This window comes from Cinclus cinclus, chromosome 5 (genome assembly GCF_963662255.1).
Source record: "Cinclus cinclus chromosome 5, bCinCin1.1, whole genome shotgun sequence".
Classification (NCBI taxonomy): Eukaryota; Metazoa; Chordata; class Aves; order Passeriformes; family Cinclidae; genus Cinclus; species Cinclus cinclus.
The window spans coordinates 23,648,516-23,674,379 of record NC_085050.1 but is presented as its reverse complement, the minus strand read 5'-3'; the positions used below and the strand labels follow the sequence as shown (position 1 = coordinate 23,674,379).

The window sequence follows — 25,864 nt, the reverse complement described above, 5'->3', positions numbered from 1 at the left end:
CCACAAAATGATCCTATAATTTTAAAAGGTCAGTCTTTGACAAAACATCCTCATTTTGCCCACCCACACTTCCATTAAATACTGATTTATGCTTAACTGTTATATCACTTCCACAGGTTTCTGCAACACCAACACATCTATAAATCACTGCAATAAAAACCAGACAACTAGAAGTATCACAGATTTAGAACTAGACTAACAGTGTATTAAAAAAAATTCCCCACAATTAAAAATGTGAGAAATTCCCTATTCTGTGTTAAAAAAATTAAGTCCAACTTCTCCTCTGCAGAGAAGTTTTTGTGCATATACATGACACAAGGACATGTTGCAATTATAGAAGTATCCTTTCCTAAAGTTGGTAAAGGCATGATCTTTTGGAAAATTTTCAAAAACACATTTGATACAAGAAAAAGTTATGGATATTGTGTTTGGAAAGCATTTTTGATCCTTCAGAACTATTAATCACAGCTTATCAAGATACACCTGTTTGTAAATGCTGAAAATGCATATTTATTTAAAGGTTCCTAATAAATACTTTAACATGACAGCTCTAATGTTTATATACTGGTCCTCTGAAAAATTCTGGGTTTCTGTAGCAGAGTTTGTTCCAGCTTATTGTATAAATTGTAATATGTGAATACAGGTAGTAAACAACAAGCTCATAATTTTTCTGGAATAAGAAAATTCAGGACCAAGACATATTGTGATGAATGTCAAAAGTGAAATAAACACAAAATAAAATACTTCATTTTTTCCCCAATTATATTAACAAAAACTCAGTTTATCTTCAAAGCCAACAAAGTTTAAAACTGCCACTGCAGAGTAAGTTTCCGCATTTTTTTCACCCAAGTCAGAAAAAATAAGTTGAGACTAAAACATGGGACACAAATCACAAAAGGTTCACATTTTTAAAATTTTGCTTCTGACATTTTCGAAGTCAAAAAAGTATACAAGATTTCAAAGACTCATAGTTTTATTAACAGAAAAATGCATTCTTGACTATTTGATAAACTCTAACACAAAATTTATATTCAGCAATCCAGCTGACTTGATGGAAAGCTCCAAACTTTACTTCCATTTATTTTGCTATATTGTGCAATTTCACAGAATCTGTAAATTTAGCAAAAAATTTGTCTCAAGCAAATTTACTCTTCCCAACTAGAAATGCTTCTTTGCATCTGAATGTTTATAAATCATAAATAACTTCACAGGCAGTGTAGGAAGAAAGCAGAAGGTATGCAATTCTAGGCATGTAGAAGGAGCCTGTTAGAATGAACAGCTAAAAAAGAACAGGAGACAGAACCTTTAGGATGAACAATCAGAGGAAATTTTTATAGACTCCTTGTAATACTCGGGGTGGAGGAGAGGTAAGCATATTAAAAAAGAAACAGAACACAAACTAAATATAGAGACACCAAAAAATACATCTTAGTAAATATTTAAGCAGATTAAAAAACTATCAGCTTACTGGTAGCAATAAAGACTTTCCAGCTCCATTCCAATTCATACAACTACTCTGTGGGAAGTTATCAAATCAAAACAGTATTAATTGGAGTAAGCTAGATGGCATCAAACTACCTCATCCCAAAGAGAATATTTAAGATAACAGATGTGGTTAATAAAGAGAATTTGGAGCCATGTGACTCAAAAATATTGAAGACATATCAAGTGCCTATCAAAACTAAGCAAGAAGATAACAAGTGATATTTGAGATTCTCATTAAGCAGTAGTCTGATAAAATTCAATGAAATTATGCATACTCTATAAATGTGAAGGAAAACAGTCTACCTCAGTGCATATAATCTGACCAGGAAAGATAAGACAGTGAGTCAGGAGGAGAAAAATCACTAATCATTCAAAAATACAAATGTGTATGCTAAAACTTAAGCTACAAAGCTTGCCTATGGAAGCATCTGGATGGTTAGTAGGGCACCATCAATTCCAACTAGGCAAAAGAGCAAGTTTCAAATTAATGAAAAATTTGTCAGAGAATGTCAAGTTACTGGTTCTGAGCAATTGGTTGTAACATTTTTGGTTTTCGTTCAAATCAGAATGACAGATTTTCCAGCACAACAGAAGCACAACTACACTGCAGCTGTTACAATGAAGTAAAATTAAAGAATAGCTTATGCCTTAAATTCCTTAAGAACAGAATCAGGACAGTGTTAGTACCACATCACAAATTTCATTTCACAGTTATGAAAGGCTAATCTCCCACAGTTCAGTTAAGCTGAACACAAGAATGATTCATGCACCAAAGGTGTCAATGAGAGTTAAGAATTGGATGTTTGTATAGCAAAAATAAAATCAAATAATTTTCCAGCTGAGAACAACTCTGAAAGCCCATTCAGGATCATGAGTTAAAGACGAGCTATAACTAGAAATTACTAAGAAAAAATTTAAAAACGGGGAAATAAAGAACCATGAGCCTAAAAGAGAAATTATGAAGTCCAACAAGCTGAAAGGAGAAGCAGAAGAAAAAGTCACAGAATGTGATACAAACCAACTTTTTTTAAGTATATCAAAGCCAAAGGATAACATGGAAACAAGCCTGCTACTAGACAGAAATGGAAAATTGTTACTGATGAAATAGAATAGGAAAAGACATGCAGTAATTGTCTTCTTGATCTAAAAAAGCAAGATTATTGCAAGTACAACAAAGCATTTCCCTACTAACAGAAAACAAAGATATTGAATATTTAAATGGAAAAGAATGCTTCTAATTCAACAGGCTCCATAACTTATATTCAAGAGTTAAAAGAACTAAAAATAACTGTAAAGGCAAATTAATTTTTCATCTTGCTATACCAATGAGAATTAAAATTAAAAAAAAAACAGATTAACAACACTATGTCAAAATTTAAGAACAATAAACAAGTCCATCCATTTAAGTGTGGACAACTTCACCTGACAGTTGAAGGAAAAATAGTTAGAAAGGTGGGGAGAATAATTATATATTAAGACTTTAGGGAATGTAGATCTCGTCAAACAATCTTTTTATTTAAAAATATTAAAGTATCAAGATTTAGTTGAAATAATATCATCACCACCACCACAGAGGCTTATTTTAGTAGGACAGTAGTTAGTATTGTCTGATAATCAAATACTTCATAATTAGCAATGCTCATGCAAGCTATTGCTGGAATAGTAGCTTAAGTAATGGTGCTAATAAGGGCTGAGGGAGTAGATATCAGAGCCCCTGGATCCTTTTGTCAATTTGGATCTAAAATACTTTCTGATGAATACTAAATGATTCCCTAATACATCTCCTCCTGATCTGGCAAAACACATCTGAAAATAATCATTGCAGACCATGCCTGAAAGAACAAGGGAGGAATATTCCGGGGGTAGCAACTGCAAAAAGCATTGCATTGAGAACTTAAAACCTTGAAAGGTTGAAATAAAAAAGCAAATATTCATTGCAGCTTTAAAAGCAGGCCAGTAATCAGGAGCTTTTTCTTTTACTTTTGGTATCAGAAGGATATAAAAGAGTACAACATACTATGACAAATCTCCATTTAAGAAAATTTGAGAGTCTGAGTGTGAGTGTCAAGGAAAGGCTGACACTCCTAGAAGTCCAAAGCTTATGTTGATGAAAACATACAGGTAGCCCTTTGAAGAAATACTTAAAGATAAAAGGCTTCCTTATTTCAGCTGCTATAACTTTTTTTCCTTATTTCAGCCTTTGTTTTGTTTGTTTTCAGCTTTTCCCCCAAAACTAGTGACAAGGAAGGGCAATGCAAGTCTACATTGTGGAGAACTGAGATTAAGACCAGGTGTCTTATTACAAAATAACATTAACCCAGCTAGAGATATTAGGCTTGTTGTCAGAACTCGGTCAAAGACAAAGCTGGTAATGTAATGGATCTAAGAAAGGTAACTGGAGATAAAGTGCATACACAGGCACTAAATATGTTTCAGCTTCTAACCTCAAAATAAGAAAAAACATGCAGTTTCTCAAAAGTCTTTCTTTTAATATTCATGCTTTTTTTAAAAAAATTAAGGTACTTCTTGTTTAAAATAAAATGTCTACAGCAAGAAGAACATTAACTAAGTCTGCTCTGTTGAGAAGTTAGAGCCACCTACAAAATGGAATACAATACCAAATGGTACTTGGCCTAGGAGAAATTTTATTATTTCAGCCTGAGACAAGCAAAAGCCACCTGTGCACTTTGGAAAAAAGAACTACAGAAGTCATGTGAACTCACCTACTCTAACACAGCACAGCTGACACATCCTTCACCATTCTGACTAAACCAGGGCCACCACAAATACTTAGCTTATTGACATGTGAAAATCCTAGAATTAGAATTTTCTAAAATTCTAAATTTATAGAATTTTTAGAATTTTCTAAAATTCTAAATCTAAAATTCTAGAGAATTCTATTCCAAATAGGATTCTTGTTTAGTTTCTGGAATGAAGGGCATGTCATCCAGACCTCTTACTTGCAGCTGTGACGATGTCACCACTTAATTACTTGCAAGTACTTTGGTATTAACTAACAGGCTTGGGGTTTTTCCCTCCACAGCTCAAAAATCAATACAAATAAAAAAGCACTACAATATTTCAGCTGATTTACATAGATATATATTCCTAAATAAAGATTTAGAAGAAAACAAAAAGAAGTTTGCTTCTAAATCAAGGTTAACGGGGTAAAGCTAAAACACTTCACTGAAAAGCATTTAAGCAAGATTTTTAGAATTACAATGAGCTGTAAGTTTACTACATATTGCAGACTTGCTAAGGAGAAATTAGAAATTAGTTAGTTTTATAAGCATGCAACATCAAGAATCCATTGCATCATAACATTACTGCAGCACATCCTGCCAACTGCTCCAGAATTCCATACACTGAATATTAACAGTAACAGAATTTAAATATTTAAGTGCTAATAAACTATTCAAGCAACACTAACAGTATCATTTAAGTGCTTGTATTTCATGATTTTTGAAAATAGTTTTAAGTTTGTGATGGCTTTCTTATTAGGTCATTATAAGTTCCTGCAATTAATGTGACTGTTAGAATGCATCTGCAATGCTATTTTAGCTGTTGAACACCCAAGAGGTACAAGTATTCTTTTACTGAAAGTTTTAGCACAGAAACAGAAGTTAGCAATAATAAAGATTTTAGAATCCCAATACAGAATATTCCACACTAAAAATAATCTTACCAGACTTCTCTCCTTAAATGTTATTTTCTTGCTTTTTGTTGTTTATAGCAGAGACTGAGCTGTAAAGATTCTTACCTTACTACAGGATCACTTTCCAGTAACTCAGTGAGCCGCTGCAGCTGTTCAGGTTCAATGGATCGTCCCAGCAGGGCTTCAGTGTTAGTGTAGATTAAAAATGCTGACACAGTTCCTAACAAAGTTCCAACACCTAGAGACCCCACACTGTCATAATATGGGTTTCCTAAACAAATTATATCAAATTAGTTTCACAGAGTATTTCTAAAACATAGCAGAAAATTCCAATTTCACATTGAAAAGAATATATAGTTTTGAGGGATTTTCTGGGTTTTGTTTTTTAGTGAGTTTTTTTTTTTTGGTTGGTGAGGTTTTTTTTAAGATGGTCATTTATTTGACTTTCTTGTTCTTATTTCAGTGACATTTTTTTCCTACTGAGGAACATGATGAAGCTGGAACAAAACAATTTATCATAAAACAAAGCCTTAAGTCCCTGCTGTCCCTTGAACACTCCTGTCTCCTACAGGACTAATAAATGAGTAAACTCTTGTCTATATGTGTTTCTGTATTAGTAAACATAAATTTATATACAAAGTTATATTGAAACACAGGCAGCAGCATAAAATCCAGTGTTCTTTTATCAGTAACTCAAAAATTTGCAAGTTAACCATTTCTGGAATACAGTACTCAATAAGTTTCAAACCCTTAAGTTCAAACCTATAGAAATAGTACCGTGTTTTTAAGATGATGACAGAAACTAGAAATAAAAATTTAAAATTCCCTCTTTATAAAAAATGAAACAATTAAATCATTAGAAACCACAAGAAACAAAATTCCAGTATTTATTCCCTTAGAAAATCAATACTTAAAAAGGGATGAATAAGTAAACACTCCTCTTTAGAAAATTTAACTATGCAGCAAAGATGTACTTTGAACCACTTGGCATACAGATCATCTTAGCTTTAGCAAAAAAGTAATTCGGTTTGTATATGACAAAACGGCTCAAAAATCTGATTAGAAAGTACAAGTATCAGAAATGAAGAGCAGAGACATATTTAAGTCAACCAATATAAACTAAATGTTCTTTGTTCATATCATGCACAGGGAAAAAATCCACATTCTGCCTGCCCCTGTGCAGAATTTTACCTGTTACAGAAGTCAGACCCATACAGGTAGCAGCTACAGCCACGCTCAGAACTGCTGCAGCATCCTCCAGTAACACCACGTTGGTACTAGGATCACGACTCTGCACAACTGCTCATACAACAAAAAAAAAAGTTACTCTGAAAGCTTAGCTCTACTATATTATGCATATGACAAACTGTACTAACAACAGCAATTTATTTAGAAGAATTTAAAAGAAAAAAATTAAATGAACAATTCATGCAATTATATAAGTGTAAACTGATTTTTTGCATATGCTCACACTTCCAAAAGTAGTTACACATACACAGAACAAGTCATATTATGGAAGCTTCTCAAAAATATTAGAAAAATTAAACGGGGCATTTATCCTCAAAAATACATGCACTCAGCCAAGTATTTAAGTAGCACTCTTAAGTACACAGTTCTCACCTAATTTGTAAAATATTATTTCTTAGTAGGATAGAAAACAGATCAATAAAGGGAAAAGGGAAAACAGAAAATGGTTTCTATCATTATGCAAACACTAGTGAACAGACTGTGTTTTAAATAACCACATACTTCACTGCTATAATGATACATACCATATTGATAAAATGAAAGACCCTTGGCTCGAGCACTCCTCCGAATTTCATTAATAGCAACAAGCAGGGTAGCTGAAACAACAAAGTTGTTGCTGAAAACTGCTATAGGCAAAAGGACCTGTTTCCATTTTGAAAAGTGAACTTTTCCTTATAACATCATAGCAACAGATCATCAAGAAAGCTCTGATTATTGGTACTTTGAATAAAATATAGTTGCTTTCTTTTCGACAAGCGTGCCTCCCATACAAATCAGAAGAGTTATACTCATGGATAGTTTAATACTAAAAAGGCAATCCATGACTAAATATATAAAAGAAATATATATAAAAGTTTCACATGTTTCTTTTTGTTTGTTTACAAGTAATTGCAACAGAGCTCAAAACTTCACTGTGTAGGCAAGGATTGATTATTACTGTAATTACTGGCATTGTCATCTTAAGAGAGTACAAATACTTAAATAGAAACCTGAAATTGCATACCTCCTTCAGATACCAATGACCCTGCTAAAATGCAGTATGCCTGTATGAAAAAAAAAAAAGAATTGGGTATGACACAACATTACATTATATTATATATATATTTCTACAGATCTCTTCACTACAGGCTATCCAAACACAGCATTCCACATTATACCACTGTGCCATGTAATTACCCCTAAACAGAAGGAAACCAATAACTGAATCATGCAACATATTCCAAACAGGAAAGGAGGACCTCTTGGAGGGGAGGATATGAAAGAAAGATGCAGGGTATAGAGAACAGCTCATTATGCTGCAAGATCAACTATAAAGATTTTTTTTCCTTAGAACACATTTTCATTTAGAATGGTCTGAATTAATTGTGTTGGGATTCAAACCGACTCAGGAAGTGAATTTCAGACTATGCCACTATTTTTTATTAAGGTACTGGTGTTACATACAATACCAAACAAGATTAGCTTACCCAGAGAAGTGATTCTACAGGATGAGGGTGGAGTAAACCTATGATCCCATGATACCAAGAAAGTCCTGCACCCATCATGAAAATGCCTACTCCACTAATCAGGGAGGCAATATAGCGCATATTTGTGAAACCATACCTGGAAGAAAGGAAATAAAATTATTTTAGGAATATAATATTCTACATCTCTACCAACATCTCAAAATTTGCCATTAATTTTTACTTGTCCTAAATTATCATCGTATGATTTGGCATCTATTTAAGACAAAGCTGCTAAATCCAATCTAATCCAAGGGGGAAAAAAAAACCTCCTTGAAAAAGGATACCTAAAAAGGATACATGCAAAGACATCAAGCATAAATATTTCTCTAACTTGTTCTTAAACAGCTGCACTAGCTCTTGTACTGTGACTGAGGATTTTATTTTACAACTGAAAAAAACACCAAATAAACATTTGTGTCACTTCCAGATTTCAGTGAAATGCTGCCTCTAAATGAGGACTCTAGTTTTGTGAGCAACCAGTCTACATAATTCATAAAGCTAATTTAAATGGAATAAAATGTATACATCTCTCAGCTAACTACAGACACTGAACACTTGCAGTTTTAAGTGGAGGAACTAAAGCAATATTAGAAGTTGGTGTTTATTCTTTTTTTTTTGGTTTTAACTCCATCTACAAACAGTGCACTTCTTTTGTAGAAGAGAGAGAGAAAAAAAGATATGATGAATATTTGCACAAATTTAGGATTAAATTTTTAAAATTTTAATTATGTTGTTAATGAAAAAAAGCATAATTTATTCCATAAATTAGATGTATTTTTGAACTAGTGCTTAAAGAATGAATGACTTGTCCAAACATATAAGGAATAAAGCAGGTTGACACTAAGAAAATATCATGGATATTTCTTATATATGTGTCATATATTATGGATATAGGTTACATATTTCACAAACTTGTAAGAACTCATCAAGTAATATCCCTGTTACTAGACACAAACAAAGAGCAGTTCATGTCAAACATAACTCCTTATGGTACAAGTAACTAGCTTGTATAAAAGCACTTTGTTGAAAAAAGAAAGAGTAATTTTTATTTTTAAATAAATCCTGTGTTTCACTTTAACAGTGTTTAGAAAGTAGATCTATTAGCTGGAAGAGGCAGAAGAGCCCAGAACAACTTAGAGAAATAACATCAATTAAAATAAAACATAGCAAAAGTGTTCCACAAAAAAAAAAAACAAAAAAAAACCAAAAAAAAAACCTCAACACATGCACCAAGCCACTGAAACTACAACTCCTGGAGCTTGTAAGAAAATCCTTTTCTTATTTTATCTGTTGTAAAACAAAAACAATACATTTCAGAAATTATACAAACAAGCAATTTAAAAAGAACAAGGTAATGCACAAACAAGAACTGATTTTACTCCTATATATAGTTACAAAATCTTTATTTACTCAAAAAGCTTACGGATGACTAGGGTCAGGTGTCCTTGCAGACTGACTGATGCCCAAAGCTAGCAATGCCTATTTAAGACAAGAGGTTAAAAAAAAATTAGAAACATTCTTACCAACTGAACTTGAAAGGTAAAAGCACGTGGCATTTGTTGAACTGCATATATGCTTTCCTCCTGATATTTTTTTAAAGCTGGAATATAATCCTCAAAATTTGTCATCTAAATCTACCACTCCCAAAAAATTGTTAGTTATACCTACATACATAATACATATGCAATTATATGGTGTGTATATATAATTACTGTTAATTATAATTTTAGAATTGCAACTGAAAATGAACATTACATGCAATCACATCTGTTGTTGCTGTGCTTCAGTGTGAAGGAATGAAGTTGCTTAGAGAACAAAGCTATTTAAATAAATCCCTCTCTGAAGAGAAGTTATACTAAGACTGGTGTAGTATGGTGATGACAACATTTAAAGCAGTAACTTAACACTGCATATTTTGAATCATAACTTTTCAGCATATTTTGAAGGAAGAAATAACCTCTTGCTATCTAAATTGCCTATTTGGGATACATTTAATTAGGCATGTATTAAGTTGTTGATGCAGTAATTTATAAATCTAGACCTGAATTTTGCAAAGCATGCGTTTTGCTACACTATGGATAATGAAACATAGTAACAAGTATTAAAATGCAGGTACTTCAGTCTAAGCCACAGGAAGCTGCTTTGAGGTAGCAAGGTTTCTCCTGTGTTTTTCCTAAAACCACACACTCAATTATCTGAAAAAATGAAACAAACCCTTCACATTTCAGTGGAATATTCAACTTTGATATTTAAGAAACAGAACAGCTCTTCAATATTTATAATACTACTATCAAATTTGGTTCACCTATACATCGACACACTTGGCCAAGTGAAAATTCCCACTTTAAGGCTGGCCTCCCCATAAATGCAAGTGTTATCAGTTGAATTAGGAGCACCCCTGTCTTCACTTTACATCTGGAACAGCTGAAAGGTTGTGTGAAACCATCAAACAAAATGTGAGTTGTCAGCTCAGCCTGTCTGGACAGAGAAGCATAATGGGTCCAACTCAAGCAAAAAGTTTGCCAAAACTATGTTAACAAACTTTTCAAGATATCCAGTCTGCTCTAAGGTTCCACAGAGAGCTCAGATTTGGAGGAGCATATTGCAGATTGTTGAATTTTATGAATTACAAGCTACCCAAGGACTCCTCTTCCTTGAGCTGCAGGATCCTTTCCTTCAGCCCTTTATTTAAGGGTTGTTTTTCCCTTCCCCAAAGCCTTGCAATGTCATTTCAAGGTCTCGTAACATATGCTTCAACCACACTATAGAAAACAGTGGAAAATACAACATTAATTTTACCCCTGCATATTAATACTATATGTCCAATTCTGAGCCTGCCACTCCACTTCTATACTATTACGACCTGTGCTGTGAGAGGCCGATAGGTAATCTAGGAATAGAAAGATAACAAAATACTCAATTTCTCATCATTATTCTACCTAGAGATGAATAAGTAACAAAGTCTATCATCATACTAAAATACGTGACAGGAGAAGCATTTCAAGTTAACATTTAACCAAAATATTAACCAAAATCATTTTAGTTTCAAGTACCATTGCTGATCCATGAAGTAGATGAGTACAGCTCTTACTGCAACTCCCCTCACCCAACTTATTTCTAAAAAACTTCAAAATCTACGTTCTGACTTCTCATTTTTTACACTAACAGAAATGAAGAAGCATCCTATTTTTTTAATTAAAGTACACTACAACTACTGTAAGTATCTGTTTTTATTCCCAGTTTTACTACAAGTACTAACTTCAGCAGAATGGAAAAAAATACTCACCTGGTTACATGTGTCTGCTAAAGAATGTATGGCTTCTGAAAACATACTTGCAGAACCCGTGTAAACCCAAGCAAGTAGCTTAAAGAAAAAATTCAACCCATTTCTGAAAACAAAGAGAAAAAATAACAGAATATTTGATGTTTAATATTTTCAGCAAAACCAGAAGTGCTGTACCATCATACACTATCTGCCAGAAAAGGGTAAACTCAAATACCAGTTTAATAATTAGAGCTGTACAGACAGACAATTCATAGAGATGTTCTGCACGGTTACTGTGAAAGAAAGTCCTTTAAGCTAAACTGGATAAAGATACACAATTTATTTTTCAGAAATCATTAACTTCTAACCAGTCCTAAATAAGTTACATTTCCTGAAAACTACCATAACACTCACTATTCAGAAGCAGTTTTCTACCAGCAGGAGAATACAAGTCTTAGCAACTTCTTTTCAATCTTTTGCTTCCTACACATCCTCCCCAATACTACAGTGCAAGGTTCCCTACTTCATCCTCAGTCTCAGCCATTCTCAGATGGATACAAATGTGAGACAACAGACAGGAAGACAAGGCTGTCACTACATCACACTGTAAAATTATCTATGGAACTTCTCCATTAAGATGTTCAGTGTGAATTGTGAAGACATTTTTACAGCTACAGGTTTATTGGAGTACACATTGTCTTATGTTGCACAAAGGTAACTATTAACACCAAAGTCCAAGTCCCACTTCAAACATTATCAGAATCAGTAGGTTAATTGTTACAAATATACTGCACAGAAAATCAGACTAGAGAATTATAACAACCTCCTCTATCTTTTTTAACATGTATTTCATTTACTGCCATTTTTTAAAGTATCTAAATAGTTATAAGAAACCATTAACAACATCTTGTAGTGGTATATTTTAACATGTGACAGAAATTATATTCAAGTTAGAGAAGCAAACCCAGCAGATTCTGAGAAGGCAGCTAAAATGCTCTCATTTGGTTGGAAACAAAGTTGTATTTCACATCAGCAACCACCACTTCAGAAAGTGTCACACCTCCATTGTACTGGACTGAACTGACTAATTTAGCTACCTTATTTCGATCTGCATGGACCTGAAAGTAGGAAATCTTAACAGAACACAAACCAAAGCTATTAACACAGAGTGTTCCAGTGCAGCTGGTCTATACCCTCATACACAAATCCAAAGAACAACTCTGCTTTTGACAGAACCACATTTCATCCTAACAGGGGAAGCCAGAAGTTTGTTAAAAGTCGAACAAATAATTTGAACCGGAAAAGTTAAGACAGATTGATCCTTCTTGACACACAGCCAAAAGCCATTAAAAAGACCACAAAGGAGCACTGATGGTGGCCTTGACTTTAATCTCTGAAAAGTCATCAGATATTTGAGTTCCAAGAGTAGTTTGAACTTCTGAAACAGCCCCACAAAAAGAAGACTGAGCACCATAACTGTCTCTACAAACCTCCTGGCCCAGCTGCCAGGCATTCATGTATATAAAAACACCCAATAATCAAAAGGTATTTATGAAAAGAATGCAATGTTTACAGCAATGCTCTATCTACAAAGCAGGAGGAAAGGCCTGCTTTCTCTGTAGGAGTGTAAGAAACAGAAGGAGGAAAAATGACAACACCCCCAGTCCTTTTATTTCCACTAGAAATATCCATGCTAAAAATTCTTACATGTTTTAAATTTGGAAGGCTCTGAACAGTTAGTAGTAAAATACTCAATAAAGAGGCAGGCTTTCAGCCAAAAGACCTTGTATTTTTCTTCCCCAAATAAAAGAATATGGTTTTGCAGAAGCTCAGAGTTACTTCCTGCTCCAAAAGTTTTTGTTTCCTGGGCCAAAAAAAAGTATTTTCCCCTTTCTATTATGCTCAGCTATATCAACAGTGTCTTAAAAATAAACAGCCTTTATAAAAGAAAATGTATTCAAAACAAAGAAGTTTTAGCCTTCATTTCATGGAAAAAACTTAACACACTTCCTCCTATTTCATGTCAGATAGTCTCTGTGATCATTTGCTTTTTACATCAGGATCATTAACTTGTTTAATTCAAACTTGTAAAACATGTGAAAGGTAAAAATCCCCAAAAACATCCCATTTTCACTTAGAAAAGAGATAACAGTACAAAGAGAAAAGTAAATTCTTTTCTGTTGATTATATAGAAGATTCCTTAAAATGCATAAAAAGCTTCATCTCAAGAAGGAGCAAGAAAAAGGGACAACTTAAAATAACTGCTTTTTCAGGTCCTTCAAAATTTTTGTTGCTACTTTAAGAAATTGTATAGTCTGATCATCTCCAAAAAAATTGTTCTTCTCTCATCAGAGATATGTGCAATACCTGACACCTATGTATTGATCAATGTGTTCACATAAACTCTCTCCTATCAACAATACACAGATAAATCCATTAACTTTAGTTACACACACAGGTATCTTTATCTTAAATACACACAATGTACCTATTTCCAGGATAATATAAATAAATTAGCTTACATAAACTTTTTTTTTTCTTTTTTACTTACATGCAAATAGCTACCATTACCACCTTCCCTGGTCCCTTGAAAAACATAGCTGCTGTACTGGAGCGTGGCTACATAAAGAAATAACAGATTATTTAATAACTCAATCTCAATGTCACAAGACACCTACCATACAAATTATTAAATAAAAGACTTTGCACTGCCCTGTATTGTAAAAGTTCTTAAAGGCAAATAATTTACTACTGAATGTTCAGCCAAACTGCAGTTGGGTTTTATGTATTTCTACAAATGGTTGGCTATTAAAAAGAAACATCCAGTGGAGTCTCCAGCAGAGGACACTGCAGTCATAAGGCCCAGAGCCTGCTAAGGAATCATTCTATATACCCAAGCACCTGGATCTAGGGTGAGCGTCTGCTTAAGCAAAGAGGAAAAACCAGCAGTACATATACAAAAGCATTCCTCTTCTGGGGTCTTTTTCCTTGAAGAAACTTACTTAGATTTTTTTTTTAATTAATAATATATTCACAATACACAATAATGGGTTATACTTGAAATCATGACTAGAGCTGCAATTCTGGTAAGAAGGCAACTGAAAAAAACCCCTCTTACTGTAGGAACTGTCACTGTAGGAACCCATTCAAGCTGTCATGGTAACATTTACTACTGCATAGCAATCAGATATAGACCTGGTATATTACATTGCAAAAAAATCTTCCAGTAATATTCAGTTACCCAAATTTTCCTTCAAAAGGCATCCAAACACATTTCACAACACTTTTCTAGCAGAACACTTAAAAATGTCTTTACCTTAGTATTTCCAAAGAACTCCTTGTATTCCCACAACAGCCTTTGGTTTCTAAACAGATCTGCAGTACAAAATTTGCATCATGAATATTTACTACTGACCAGTAGTTTCAGGAATTGAAGTGGGTTTTTTATGCAGCAGCCAACTCCTAATAAGAGCTAGATGATCTATCTGTGAAAGAATTCTTCTCTTGATGTTGTTAATCAGAAACACATGTGCAAAATGTGCATATACTTATGCAAAATGCCAAATACAATCTCTTATGATCCTATACATTGTCACCATTTCTACCAACAAATGATAACACACAGAGGGAAAAACTCAAAGTACACATTTACAAATCCAGGCATTTTATTTACACCCAAAAATTATTCTTCAGGTCAATAAAAATTTTGAGGCTCCTGACAGCACTTACAGTACACCTAAAGATACCTTAACAGATGCCTGCAGTTCTAGCATTTTTTGACAGAAGGGTGTTCTAGTGACACAGCTGCTTCAAAAAAATAAAAATTACCTCTCACTTTAAGATACACAACTGGACTAAGTATCTTGAAGTAGTATTGCCTCTTGCATGATTTTAACTGACTAGTCAGATCCACATACATTACAAACTACTGATTTGGCTGTACATCTTAATGATAATACCAGCAAGGATAACAAAAATAATATTACACAAAAAAATATGATTTGGGGGTATATTCTCCCCTTCTGAAACACAAAGGCAAGCTGAATTCTTTTCAGAGGAAAAAAATTAATGAGTAGGAGCATGGTATAAAGATATGGATCACTTTTAACTCTTTTCAAAATTCTCCATTAAAAAAATGCAAAAGCATTGAAAACGTAAATTATCATCTAAAAATTGAAAGCCACCCCCAAGAGCATGACTATAGATCTCCACTGAATGTATGTTCTTGCTGTATCACAAAAATGATAGATTGCAAGATAGTAACAGACTATATCTGCAAAGATAGCAACATTGTACCCTAAGATTATGCCATAAAACCTAGTCAGAAATTGGTAGTTCCAAATTTACATGTTTTCAATAAAGTAATACTATCTTGTAGATTTCTAACAATCCTACTTTCTTGCTACATTTCAAGATATTTGAGAATTATATACTCACTTTCTCTGTACTTGATCTCCGCCTCTTTACGTCGCTTTCTTTCTCTGGCAAGAGCCTCTGGACTACCCCAAACTTCAAGAGACCTGCATGAAGTAAAAGTAAATTAAAAATGTTTCTACTCATGCAACTTTCCTCTCAGGCATAAAACCATACTGTCCAATTTTATATACCCAATGTAATTATAATGATCAGGACATAAAATGTGCTCAGATAGAAAATGGAAAACATTATAGCCCCTTCATATTGCAAACCTGACTTTTAAAACTCTTTTCTCTCTCTCATATCATCCTTTTAAAATGTTCTTACTTTGCCTCTACATCCGATCTCAGGTACACCGTGAAAGTCTCAGTGTCATCGTGGGGACTTCGTCGTTTAATTTTTCTGAGCTGGTCTAAATCACTAAGGAAAGTGGACAAAGAGTTTAGTTATAACAAAAGGATCATATTGCTCTCATTTGACTTTGTGGGTGATGATGCACAATTTTGATATTACTAATTGATTGTACAAAAAAAGTAACGTTTTCTACTTCAAACAGATCCGACAGACGACATGAAGCAAGTGATCTCTAGCAGGCTATTGAAAACTGTTTTTCACATCCAGAAGCACAAATCATGTCTTCACACTGTGAAATATTACACACTGAAGACAAAGTATTAAAACAATAAATAATAAAACATCCCATGAATGATCTGTATGTAACTGATAATGTGCACAGATGCTAAACAAGAGGCTGTATGAATTGGCCTCCCTAAACGGAAATCAGAAGTCATGTGACAAGAAAATTTAAGCAATGTAATCCCAAAATTTAGACTCCCAGCACAAGCTGCAAAAGGCTGAAGATAACAAAGCTGCTTGGGGAAACAGATAAAATTTCCTGTGCTGAGCTACACGTTAGGGCATCTATACCACTATGTAAACATAGGAGGAATGGAGGTGTCTCCCCTCAACTATACTCCAGGTCATAAACACAAATAAACTACTTTAAGAAGCAAGTACTGAAAAATTAAGTGCAAGCTCCTAGTCCACTTTAAAACTAAGCAAGAACTAACTTCAGCCACTTACAACTATGTACACCACAAAAGCATTTAGAAAAAGTTGTGCGAAATCATTGCAATCAGAATGACTTCTCATGCACATATGAACAAATATTCAGAATTTAAATCTCAACTCAAACCCATCATACCTGGATTTAAGACAAAACTCATTTATTGCTCTGACTCCAGTGATGAAGTTATTCTGTGTGTATTTTGGTCCATACTCTCTTTTTTTAAGGACAGCTTTCACTTAAAAAAAAAATAGATACACAAGTTAAGTTACTCATAGAGACTACAAGCAGAAACTTCAAAAAGTAGTTCCATCTAGTGTCATGCTGTAATGTCTTTTAGTCGAAATCTGAAAAACACTGCTGGCCAATGACACAGAAAATTGACAGTGAAGAGGAAGGTATCTTCCTCACTGTGGAAATGAGTAAGGGTAGAATGATTTACCTCCAAAAATGCTACTTACTAAGCCATAGTTCAGGGCTCTCAAACCTTACTGCCACAGTCAGCTACTTCTCCAACTTTGATGTCAGAGACGGTGCTTGGTGACATAAATAGCATTCAAATATGGCCATTTGGAAATCCTTGGTCTAACTACTGAAATAGCAACATACTCATTTCTATTTTTTCCAATAATTAAGTCCACTTTCTGCAGATAAGACTTTTGACTTTTGCAGAGCATACAGAGAAATGAGACAGACTGTATACATCATTTTTCTCAACTATTACATTCAAAATTAGTACTCTTCACATTGGGCATTTATAACAATTAAAAACATATATTCTTTATTTATAATGCATTTTATGTCTGGAAGATGTACTCTTATCAGATTTTCATGCATAAGGAAAAAAATACTACACATATTCAGAAAAAATTATAAATGGAATTTTAAATTTATGCTATTATTTCATCCTTGTCTGTATGTACATAACTTCATTGTATTCTCAAATATAAATCCCTATACACTAACATGCATTAAAAACATGCTTATTGGAAGACTAACTACATTCAGAAGGATATAACACAACTAACTAACATTGTAATATAACTAACATTACAGAACTCAACAAAACAAAAAGCTCAGATTTTATTGGTGAGAAGACTTTAGAGCACACATCAACTTATTTCAAATCACAGGACTGATATGATTGCCATAGCTGGTGCAGAACTACTCCTTAAATCATAGAATACTTAAAGAAAGATAATGCTTTTAAAGACTTTGAGAATTTTTTTCCAAGAGTTCTACAATGACTTATTTCTGCAAAATATAGCAAAATATATTGCTTGACACTCCATGATGCACTAACAGTACAGGTATCAATATTTATCATAATAATCTGGTTTCTCTCATCCACTTTGAATTTTAACAATTTTTCAAGTCCCTGAATAATGACATTCATCTCGCAAAGCTCCTGAGTGAAGGTGATGAAAAAAAACTTTAAATATTTCCTAAAAAACAGTACACCATTTACTAAGGTTAGAACAGTCTGAAAATCTTGACTCAAGAACAATTCCCATCGTTTAGTTAAAACAAATATACACCCAAATCATATTAACCTTACTAAAAAAAAACTTACGGATTTATCAAACACTTAATAATTCACCTTTCAGACATGCAAGTAAATTCCATAAATCATATATTGTACATTGTATATATTGTACATTAGCTCAACAATCCTACTCCTAGTTCAAGTAACTGTATAAAACTCTAAATGTAGAGAAAAAAAACTGATTTGGTGTTTCCAAGAGAAAGACAAGCTCAAGAAAAGATGATGTAAACAAAACACTTTAAAAAGCAGACGTTTTTAAGATTAGTGAGCCTTTAAAAATGTTACTGTCTTTGTACTACTTAGTAATACTTGGATCGTTAAATTTCTAAGTCAGAGCAGCATTTTAAGATTAGAATTCCACTTCCTAGACACAAATAAATTCTTTAACATAAACACTTCTCCATGCACATCTTTAATTAAGAGAGGAAAAACTCTTACTGAAATATATATCTATTTTCACAATTATTTCCCAGAAATTTCTCCTATCTACCTCGTATTTTCTCCCTGCACGCATACATTAAAGAAATTTACATCCCCCTGCACCACTGGGGATGAGAAGGTAGAGAAAAGCAGATTAGGCCTGGGATGAAGTGAAGGGTTAGAGGAAGGTGTTCTAAGATTTAGTTTTTATTTCACAGTACTGTAGTCTGATTTGACTGGCAATAAAATAACTGATTTTCCCCAAGTCCAATCTGTTTTGCCCACAACAATAATCAGTGAGTGATCTCTGCCTGTCCTTATCTCAACTCAGAAGCCTACTCTACATTTTCTCTACCCTATCCAACAAGGAGGGGAGTGATAGACAAGTCTGGGTGGACACCTGGTGTCCAGCCAGTGTCAAGCCCACCACATTGCTACACATAAATAGGAATTTTACAGAACTCAGATTAGGCAGTTCATGTGGTCAAAATCTATTTAGAAGCAACACTGATTAGATTAACTCAGTAATAAGAAAGAACAGAGGAAGATTTAGAACAAGGAGTGGGGAAGATCAAGCATTGAGCTTAGCCACAGTAAGTCAGAGGGGGAACAGACATGCCTAAAAACATGCAAGGAGGACAGACTGCAATAACACATGAAAAAACAAATCAATCTTTCCCTGATGGACTCTGCAGTTTAAATGAAAATTACAAACAGAGAAGAGTGAGCAATTAGAAAGAATATTGCTATGTTGGATTTTTTAGGAGTCATTTTCAAACAAACCAAAACAGTACCAAACAAAGCTGGCACACAAGTGTGTTTTAAAATGGTATTCACATAACTTGCTTACACAGTTGAAGAAGAGCCACAGTTTCCCTACACATTTTTTTTTTTTTTACTACTAGCATACAACATTAAAATTCCACTACACTAAGTATTTCTTTTACCTTTTACTTGGATTGGCTGTTTAGGTGAAGACTGCTTTTGTCCTGCATTAGTTGTATCTTGTCCTGTAAAATAAAATTAAGGTCACTGTAAATATGGAAGCACCTACTTTTCTTTTTAGTAAAGAGCTTGACTGACATAACATTAGAATATATCTTAATATTACATTGTACCCTTGGCAATTAGAAAATGCATTCACCAGATTCCCAGCATTTAAAACTTTCAAAACACTGAAATAAAAAATATTTTAAAAAGTAAATATTTAATATAGCATTGATCAATAAACTCCTAGGAGCTTGCAGAAGAACACTAATTTTCAACATACTTCAGAGAGCACCCCAAATTTTAAAAATGTATTTTAACAGTGCACTTGTGCTTGGGACAAGTTTTATGCAAAATTTTAGGTTAGTAAATATAATTAATTCTATATGGATTATGGCTGTTATAGATCGGAATGTTTCAGAGCTTCCAAACTGGGATTTAATCTTAAGGTATGGAAGTGTCTTCATTTCCAAAAAGTTAGTTCATTAAAACACAGAATATGCAAACCAAAATCCACAACTCTTATTTAACAAGCTGGAACTGGAACAAAAACAAGTCTTTCAGCTGGTTTTGAAACTTGATTATATGATTCTATTAAAAAAACCAACAAAATATAATTTACAACAGTGAAATGAATCTTAATATTTGGAAAATGAGAAAATCCAGTGATTTTAGTGAGATTTCTACTTAGAAACCAATAGTACTACTTGAGAATTCAAACAAATATTGCATACTTGTTTCATGTGTCTCAACATATCCTTCAGAACAAAAATCTTATGGTTCCAACATATCAAATCAACATATCCACTCTTTTGTGCCCTACCACTCTATAACATTGGAGGTTTGCTACATATTCATAATCACTCACAAAATTTAAAATGACCTTATTGAAAGCAATATATTTTAAAAATGCAGAATTTTTAGCAGGTTAGTGTTAAGTAATGAGGTACTCCTAGCCTAACAGAGTACCTAAATTATTTAAAGATCAGATTCTCTTGAAGCTTGGACTACATAACTATGTTTCAATCAGGCAATTAGTTAATGCCCTAAAAACAACTGAGAACTACAGCTAACAACAATTCAAGGACACTTTCTTGGAAAAATAAGCCTTATAAATTTATGAAGTTGATCTTACTACACAGCAAATAAGGCTGCACCATAACTAACCAGCATTCCTTAAACAGTCATCCCTTTCACTTGAAAACAAAAGAAGCAAAAGCCCCTAGTTGTTCTTTTCTTTCCTTACCTGGTTTAGAATACCATGCAGCTGATCTATTATAGTCATGATTAAAAAAACTCCTACTAAGAGTGCTTTGCAAAAACTGAGTAGCACCTTCTTTTCAAAAAAACATATACAGCCATTTAGATCATCAGAATAAATATCACAAACACTATCTAACAAAAGATTGGGTCACAAGACTTCGGGGTGGGGGGAGGAATATACAAAAATACGAAGATTACATATATCCATGCACAGAGATCTATGTACATCAAGTATGGTTTCAAAGTTTACTACCTCAGCTTACAGTCAGAACAAAATCACGGTGCATCACTGAGGAAAAAAGATACAGAATACTTCCATTCACCATCACTGTTTTTCAGACCACTTACAGGTTGATATGGTAACTTTCAAGGCTGAACAATGTTTAAGAGTCACTTTCCCACTTCCAAACATCAGAATGTAATTCCTTTACCTGGCTACAGTTACTAGCTTTTAAAGACTGTTGCAAGCTCCAGGAATTCACAAGTTCCTAAAGAGGGAACAAATATCTGCTATCCTGAGGAGGAAAAGAAAATTTTCTCCAGAAGGCCCCACCCATTGTAGAAAAAAGCAGAAAAAAGAGAGCTCTCATTTTGAAAAGTGCTTGTTATCTCTTAAGCAGAGTCTTCCAAACCTGTATCTGTGCAGTCCCACAGTTACTAAGCCTCAAAAATAGAGGATGGTACAGGAGGATCAAGGACAAGACAGTTCTGAATTTCACAAGCACAAGATAGACAATCAAACAGCAGGGAGGGTCAGGTTATGCAGACTGTATCAAATGTTTAATGTGAATGCTGCAGTTCTAACAACTGTCAGATTAGAAAGCTCCAGCAGATGAAACAGCTCAGCCTTCTTTACTGGCCATTTATAGCCTGGCCTTGAGATGCCACAATGCTCAGTAGTGGCACTCACTCAATATTTATCATTCATTCCTTTGACACAACACACCAGAAATATTACCAAAAATTCAGATAAACAAACAAAGCGGTGAAAGATGACTAAAGCATTCCATTTCTTAGCTCTTAAATTACTTAATCCCTTTCAACATCCACATTTTTTCCATCACCACTTGAAATTTGATTACTCTAAATTTAAACCCTTAAAATATCAGAATGACTGAAAGAAATAAATTTCAGCACTCCTTCATCCCTGCTTATGCATCTGAATTTCCTATAGAGATGCCCACAACCAAAAATACTAAGAATTCTGTAATATCATACAACTTAAAAAAAAAAGGTTATCTGTGAATATATTAAGCTTTAACATTTTTATAAGTACTCTCTACTGTAGCTCAGTATTACCTGTTTCAACTTTATGCAGGGTTTCTCCACGGGCTGATCCATTTGCATCTTCTGATCCAAGATCTTTCTTCTGACCATTGGAGGTATAAACTCTCACTTGACTCATCAACTGCACAGGCAGGCGATTACACGGTAGAAGGTAAAACAGATTCCCACTTTTCATTGAAACTTGCCATCCTAACAAGTGGAAGGTAAAAAGCTGTTTCAGGCAGCCATTTTGGGAGGAAAAAGAAAGGAAAGTGGTCCTGATCTGATAGCAAAAGTTATGGAAAGTCAGCTTGTAGGTACTGACCTGTGCTTTCACTACCTCTCTTCAAACAACCACTTTTAAATTTCATTCTAACATCAGGGGGGTTCCCACACTCCAGTATGCATTTTTCCCAGACCTCTGGATGATCTTAAGGGTTAAAAAAAAAAACCCCAAAACCAAAGCTATTTGACAAGATCGGCTTTCTGATACACTAAGTCTCCTTCTAGTCATACTGCCTCAAAGTTTTTAAAAAACATATCTTGATAAAAGAACAAATACAAACCACTACAAAACTATTAGCCAGTGTTGCCATTTCATTTCACTCACTGCACACTGCACAAATCACAGCTTACTGAAGCTGTGAAGAATGAAGAAAAACTGAACTGTGTGCAAATTATACAGTTGCTACAGAAATCATGTAAAAAGCAAACAACACTGTACAAAATATTTTATAGGGAAGTGTCTTAAATTTTGCAGCGTTCACAACAGACAAATTACAAGATAAATATGCAAAAAGTCCTCTGACAAACCACCCTGGGAAGGCAGTCTTCCATTTCAAATATTAGGCAAAAGCAGAATTGCAGTACAGACCAACCTGTATTGGCAATCAGTTTCTTTTAGGGAGCCCAACATTTGTAGAGGGAGTAAATAACACCTCCAAACATAAATGCAGCAGGGAAAATGGCTGCTCTGGAAAGCACTCACTAAAAATATATACATTTTTAAAAATAATTAAGAGGTTCTAGTAAATAAAGTCATACAAAGCATGACCACTTAACTATGAACAACACAGCTCTCACACAAAAAAAAAAATATTTTACAGAACTACCCATACCATAAAAGTCACTTTCCTTTTTTTTTTTTTAGTCTTCTGCACACCTGCATGTCCACATACACTGACCTGAACCTTACTGAAGGAAAAATATCCCCAAAAAAAGGACAGCTCATACTGACAGTTGTCACAATGAGACAGAAGCCCTTAATGCTGAACTCAACGCAGTCCACTGAACTTACCAATTACAAATTAATAAAATACTACAATAAATACGTGCCACAAGACGAGCAGTGTTGTTTCCTTAACTTTGGTGATACTGGAGCAGTTGAAAAGGGAAAACCTAATCAGCATATTTAGAGAACATTTTTCCTACTAATTCATGCACACACAAGAAACCCTTAAAGAAAAAAAAGCATTTGCTGCAATTTAACGGTGACTACACGAAAAGGGGCAAAACAGCTCAGAATTCAAATTCCATGAGATCTGTGGCCTAAAGGAAAAGCCAGGGCTGGCTCCTCGGACCAACACTAACCCTGTAAGACCGCGCTACGTTTTATGTAATTACTGCAAACTTCGGCCCCGGCACGGGCATGACGCGCCTGCTTCACGTCAGACGGGGTTGGCACAGCCCGGCCCGGGGCTCCCGGCCCCGCACGGCGCTCACGAAACACTCGCACGTTTTCCTCCTTTTCACAGCCGCCCCTCAGAAAACAGCCGGCGCTCCCCGGCCCGCGGGTGTCCGCACCGGGAGCGGTGCTACTGCCTCGGGAGGGACCCCGGCTGCGCTGGCTGTGCCCCAGGCAAACGCGGAGCTCCGCCACAGCTCCCTACGAGCCCCGGCGGGCGCGGGGCAGCGGCCCGGGCCCCGCAGGACTCACCGTGGCAGGCGCGGGGCCGCGGCGCCGCCTGACACCGCAGGTACAGGCGGTAGAGGCCGCGGCAGCCCCGCCGCTGGGCGGCCAGGGCCGGCATCATGGCGGCGGCCGCTCGGCAGCGGCCGGCAGGCGGGCGGCGATTCGCATCGGCGGAGGCCGGCGCGGCTGCGGCGGAGCCCCGCTGGCCCCGGGCGGCGGCGGTGGCCGGAGGCCGGCGGTGGGCGGGGCCCGCGGCACCCGGATGTGCGCGGGCCCCGCGGGACCGCCGCTGACTCACCCGCCCCGCCCGCCGCGCCTGCGCCGGGGCGGCCCCGGGCAGCGGCTCCGGTAGTGGGCCTGCTGGAGACGTACACACGTACGGCTACGTGTAGTAAATGTACGTGCTTTCAATTTCTTAGCACAGGTGAAAACGTATTAGAGAATTTTTAAATGGGGTCATGGGAATAATTAGTTTGAAAAGGCCTCCGAGATCATCGAGTTCTACCTATGACCGAACACCACCGTGTCGACCTGACCGTGGCACTAAGAGCCTCAGCCGGTCTTTTCTTGAACACCTCCAGGGACGGTGGCTCCACCGCCTCTCTGGACAGCCCATTCTAATGTCTAAGCACCCTTTCCATGGAGAAGTTGCTCCTGATGTCCAATCTAAGCTTCCCCTGGCGCAGCTTCAGCCTCCTTTCTTGTCCTGTCCCTGGTCACCTGAAGAGGCTGATCCCCACCTGGCTACAGCCTCCTTTCAGGCAGCTGTAGAGAGTGATAAGGTCTGCCACGAGCCTCCTTTTCTCCAGGATAAATATCCCCAGCTCCCTCAAAAAACTCACATAAGATTTGTGGTCCAGACCCTCAGAAGCTTCATTGCCTTTCTGTGGACATAGGTAACATTAAAGAACGTACGCTAAGTGTGTTTGTATGATTTCTGTATGTAAATGTGCTCCCCTAGCCTAGAGCCATCCCCTAAAATGCACTTCCCAGATGAGTGCTGATAAAGTACGATTTAAAATTAGATCTTCCTCCAGGGAGTGTTCCATGTGGCTGATCCTGTGCTCCATGGTTTTAAGGGCTGCCTGAGCCCAGCTGTGACACCTCCTGCCCTACTCAGGACCATGCCTGTAATCAGTCCCACTGGCACTGCATTAAACTCCTTTTTATTAAAGGGTTGGGGTTTTTTCAGTATAGCTTTGATACTGGTTTGCATGACTGAGAAAATGTCTCAGGCTTCCTTGTCTTCATTTGCACACTAGGAGGAACATGGGAGCTCACCAGAAGTTAGCTTGACAGGGAATTTGGATAATTAATATACTTGACAATCCACAAGGCATTTGATCACTGGGGAGAGTTATTACGGTGCCTGTCTTTAACATACACAATTAGATTTTAAAACAAAGTTTGCTGGCGCATCTTCACCAGCTGCCTAGCAAACAGCATTGCCCAAACAAGTTTTCCTAGAAGCCCAGGGGAGGCAAATTGAATTAAAATACTTCCACAGAATAATTAACACTCATCTTCCCAGCAGTACAACTTCAGCCATACCAAATGAATCAGGAATATTGCAACAGATGCTGTATCATTAAGTACCAGATGTACAGAACTGGAGTTAAACAGTAAATTGACTGCAAGTTGTAAAGTAGCACAGGTGAGGTCAATTCACCAATTTCAGCTGGAGTTTAACATGCAGCTGATACATGTTTTGCTGGCTGCTTGTTATTTTGTCAAGAGCCTAACAGTAAAAAACAAAAAGGAAGAGGATGTTAGGAGTTCTCTATTTTTATCCCCTACGTAAAGACATTTGAAAGCATATAGAAATTCTTG

The 25,864-nt window shown here is 35.7% G+C and overlaps 1 protein-coding gene across 3 annotated transcripts in view; it reads right to left on the bottom strand.

The window, feature by feature from the left end:
* The window catches only part of SLC30A9 (solute carrier family 30 member 9), a 31,949-nt gene extending 7,748 nt beyond the window's left edge, over positions 1-24,201 (bottom strand). Inside the window, exons 1-15 of one of the 3 annotated variants that reach the window (XM_062492726.1) lie at positions 24,059-24,201; positions 22,156-22,332; positions 19,554-19,616; positions 16,779-16,878; positions 15,902-15,994; positions 15,596-15,678; positions 14,475-14,533; positions 13,710-13,777; positions 11,180-11,282; positions 9,317-9,372; positions 7,855-7,990; positions 7,392-7,431; positions 6,913-6,984; positions 6,332-6,439; positions 5,246-5,411 (exon numbers count right to left, since the gene is read on the bottom strand). In XM_062492726.1, coding sequence (XP_062348710.1) covers positions 5,246-5,411; positions 6,332-6,439; positions 6,913-6,984; positions 7,392-7,431; positions 7,855-7,990; positions 9,317-9,372; positions 11,180-11,282; positions 13,710-13,777; positions 14,475-14,533; positions 15,596-15,678; positions 15,902-15,994; positions 16,779-16,878; positions 19,554-19,616; positions 22,156-22,332; positions 24,059-24,155 — 1,421 coding nt within the window. In that variant the 5' untranslated portion in view covers positions 24,156-24,201. Of the gene's footprint in view, positions 1-5,245; positions 5,412-6,331; positions 6,440-6,912; positions 6,985-7,391; positions 7,432-7,854; positions 7,991-9,316; positions 9,373-11,179; positions 11,283-13,709; positions 13,778-14,474; positions 14,534-15,595; positions 15,679-15,901; positions 15,995-16,778; positions 16,879-19,553; positions 19,617-22,155; positions 22,355-23,712; positions 23,728-24,058 lie in introns of those variants that run through there. The other 2 variants (XM_062492728.1, XM_062492727.1) reach the window with 2 other exon arrangements.
* Positions 24,202-25,864: the final 1,663 nt, after the last annotated feature.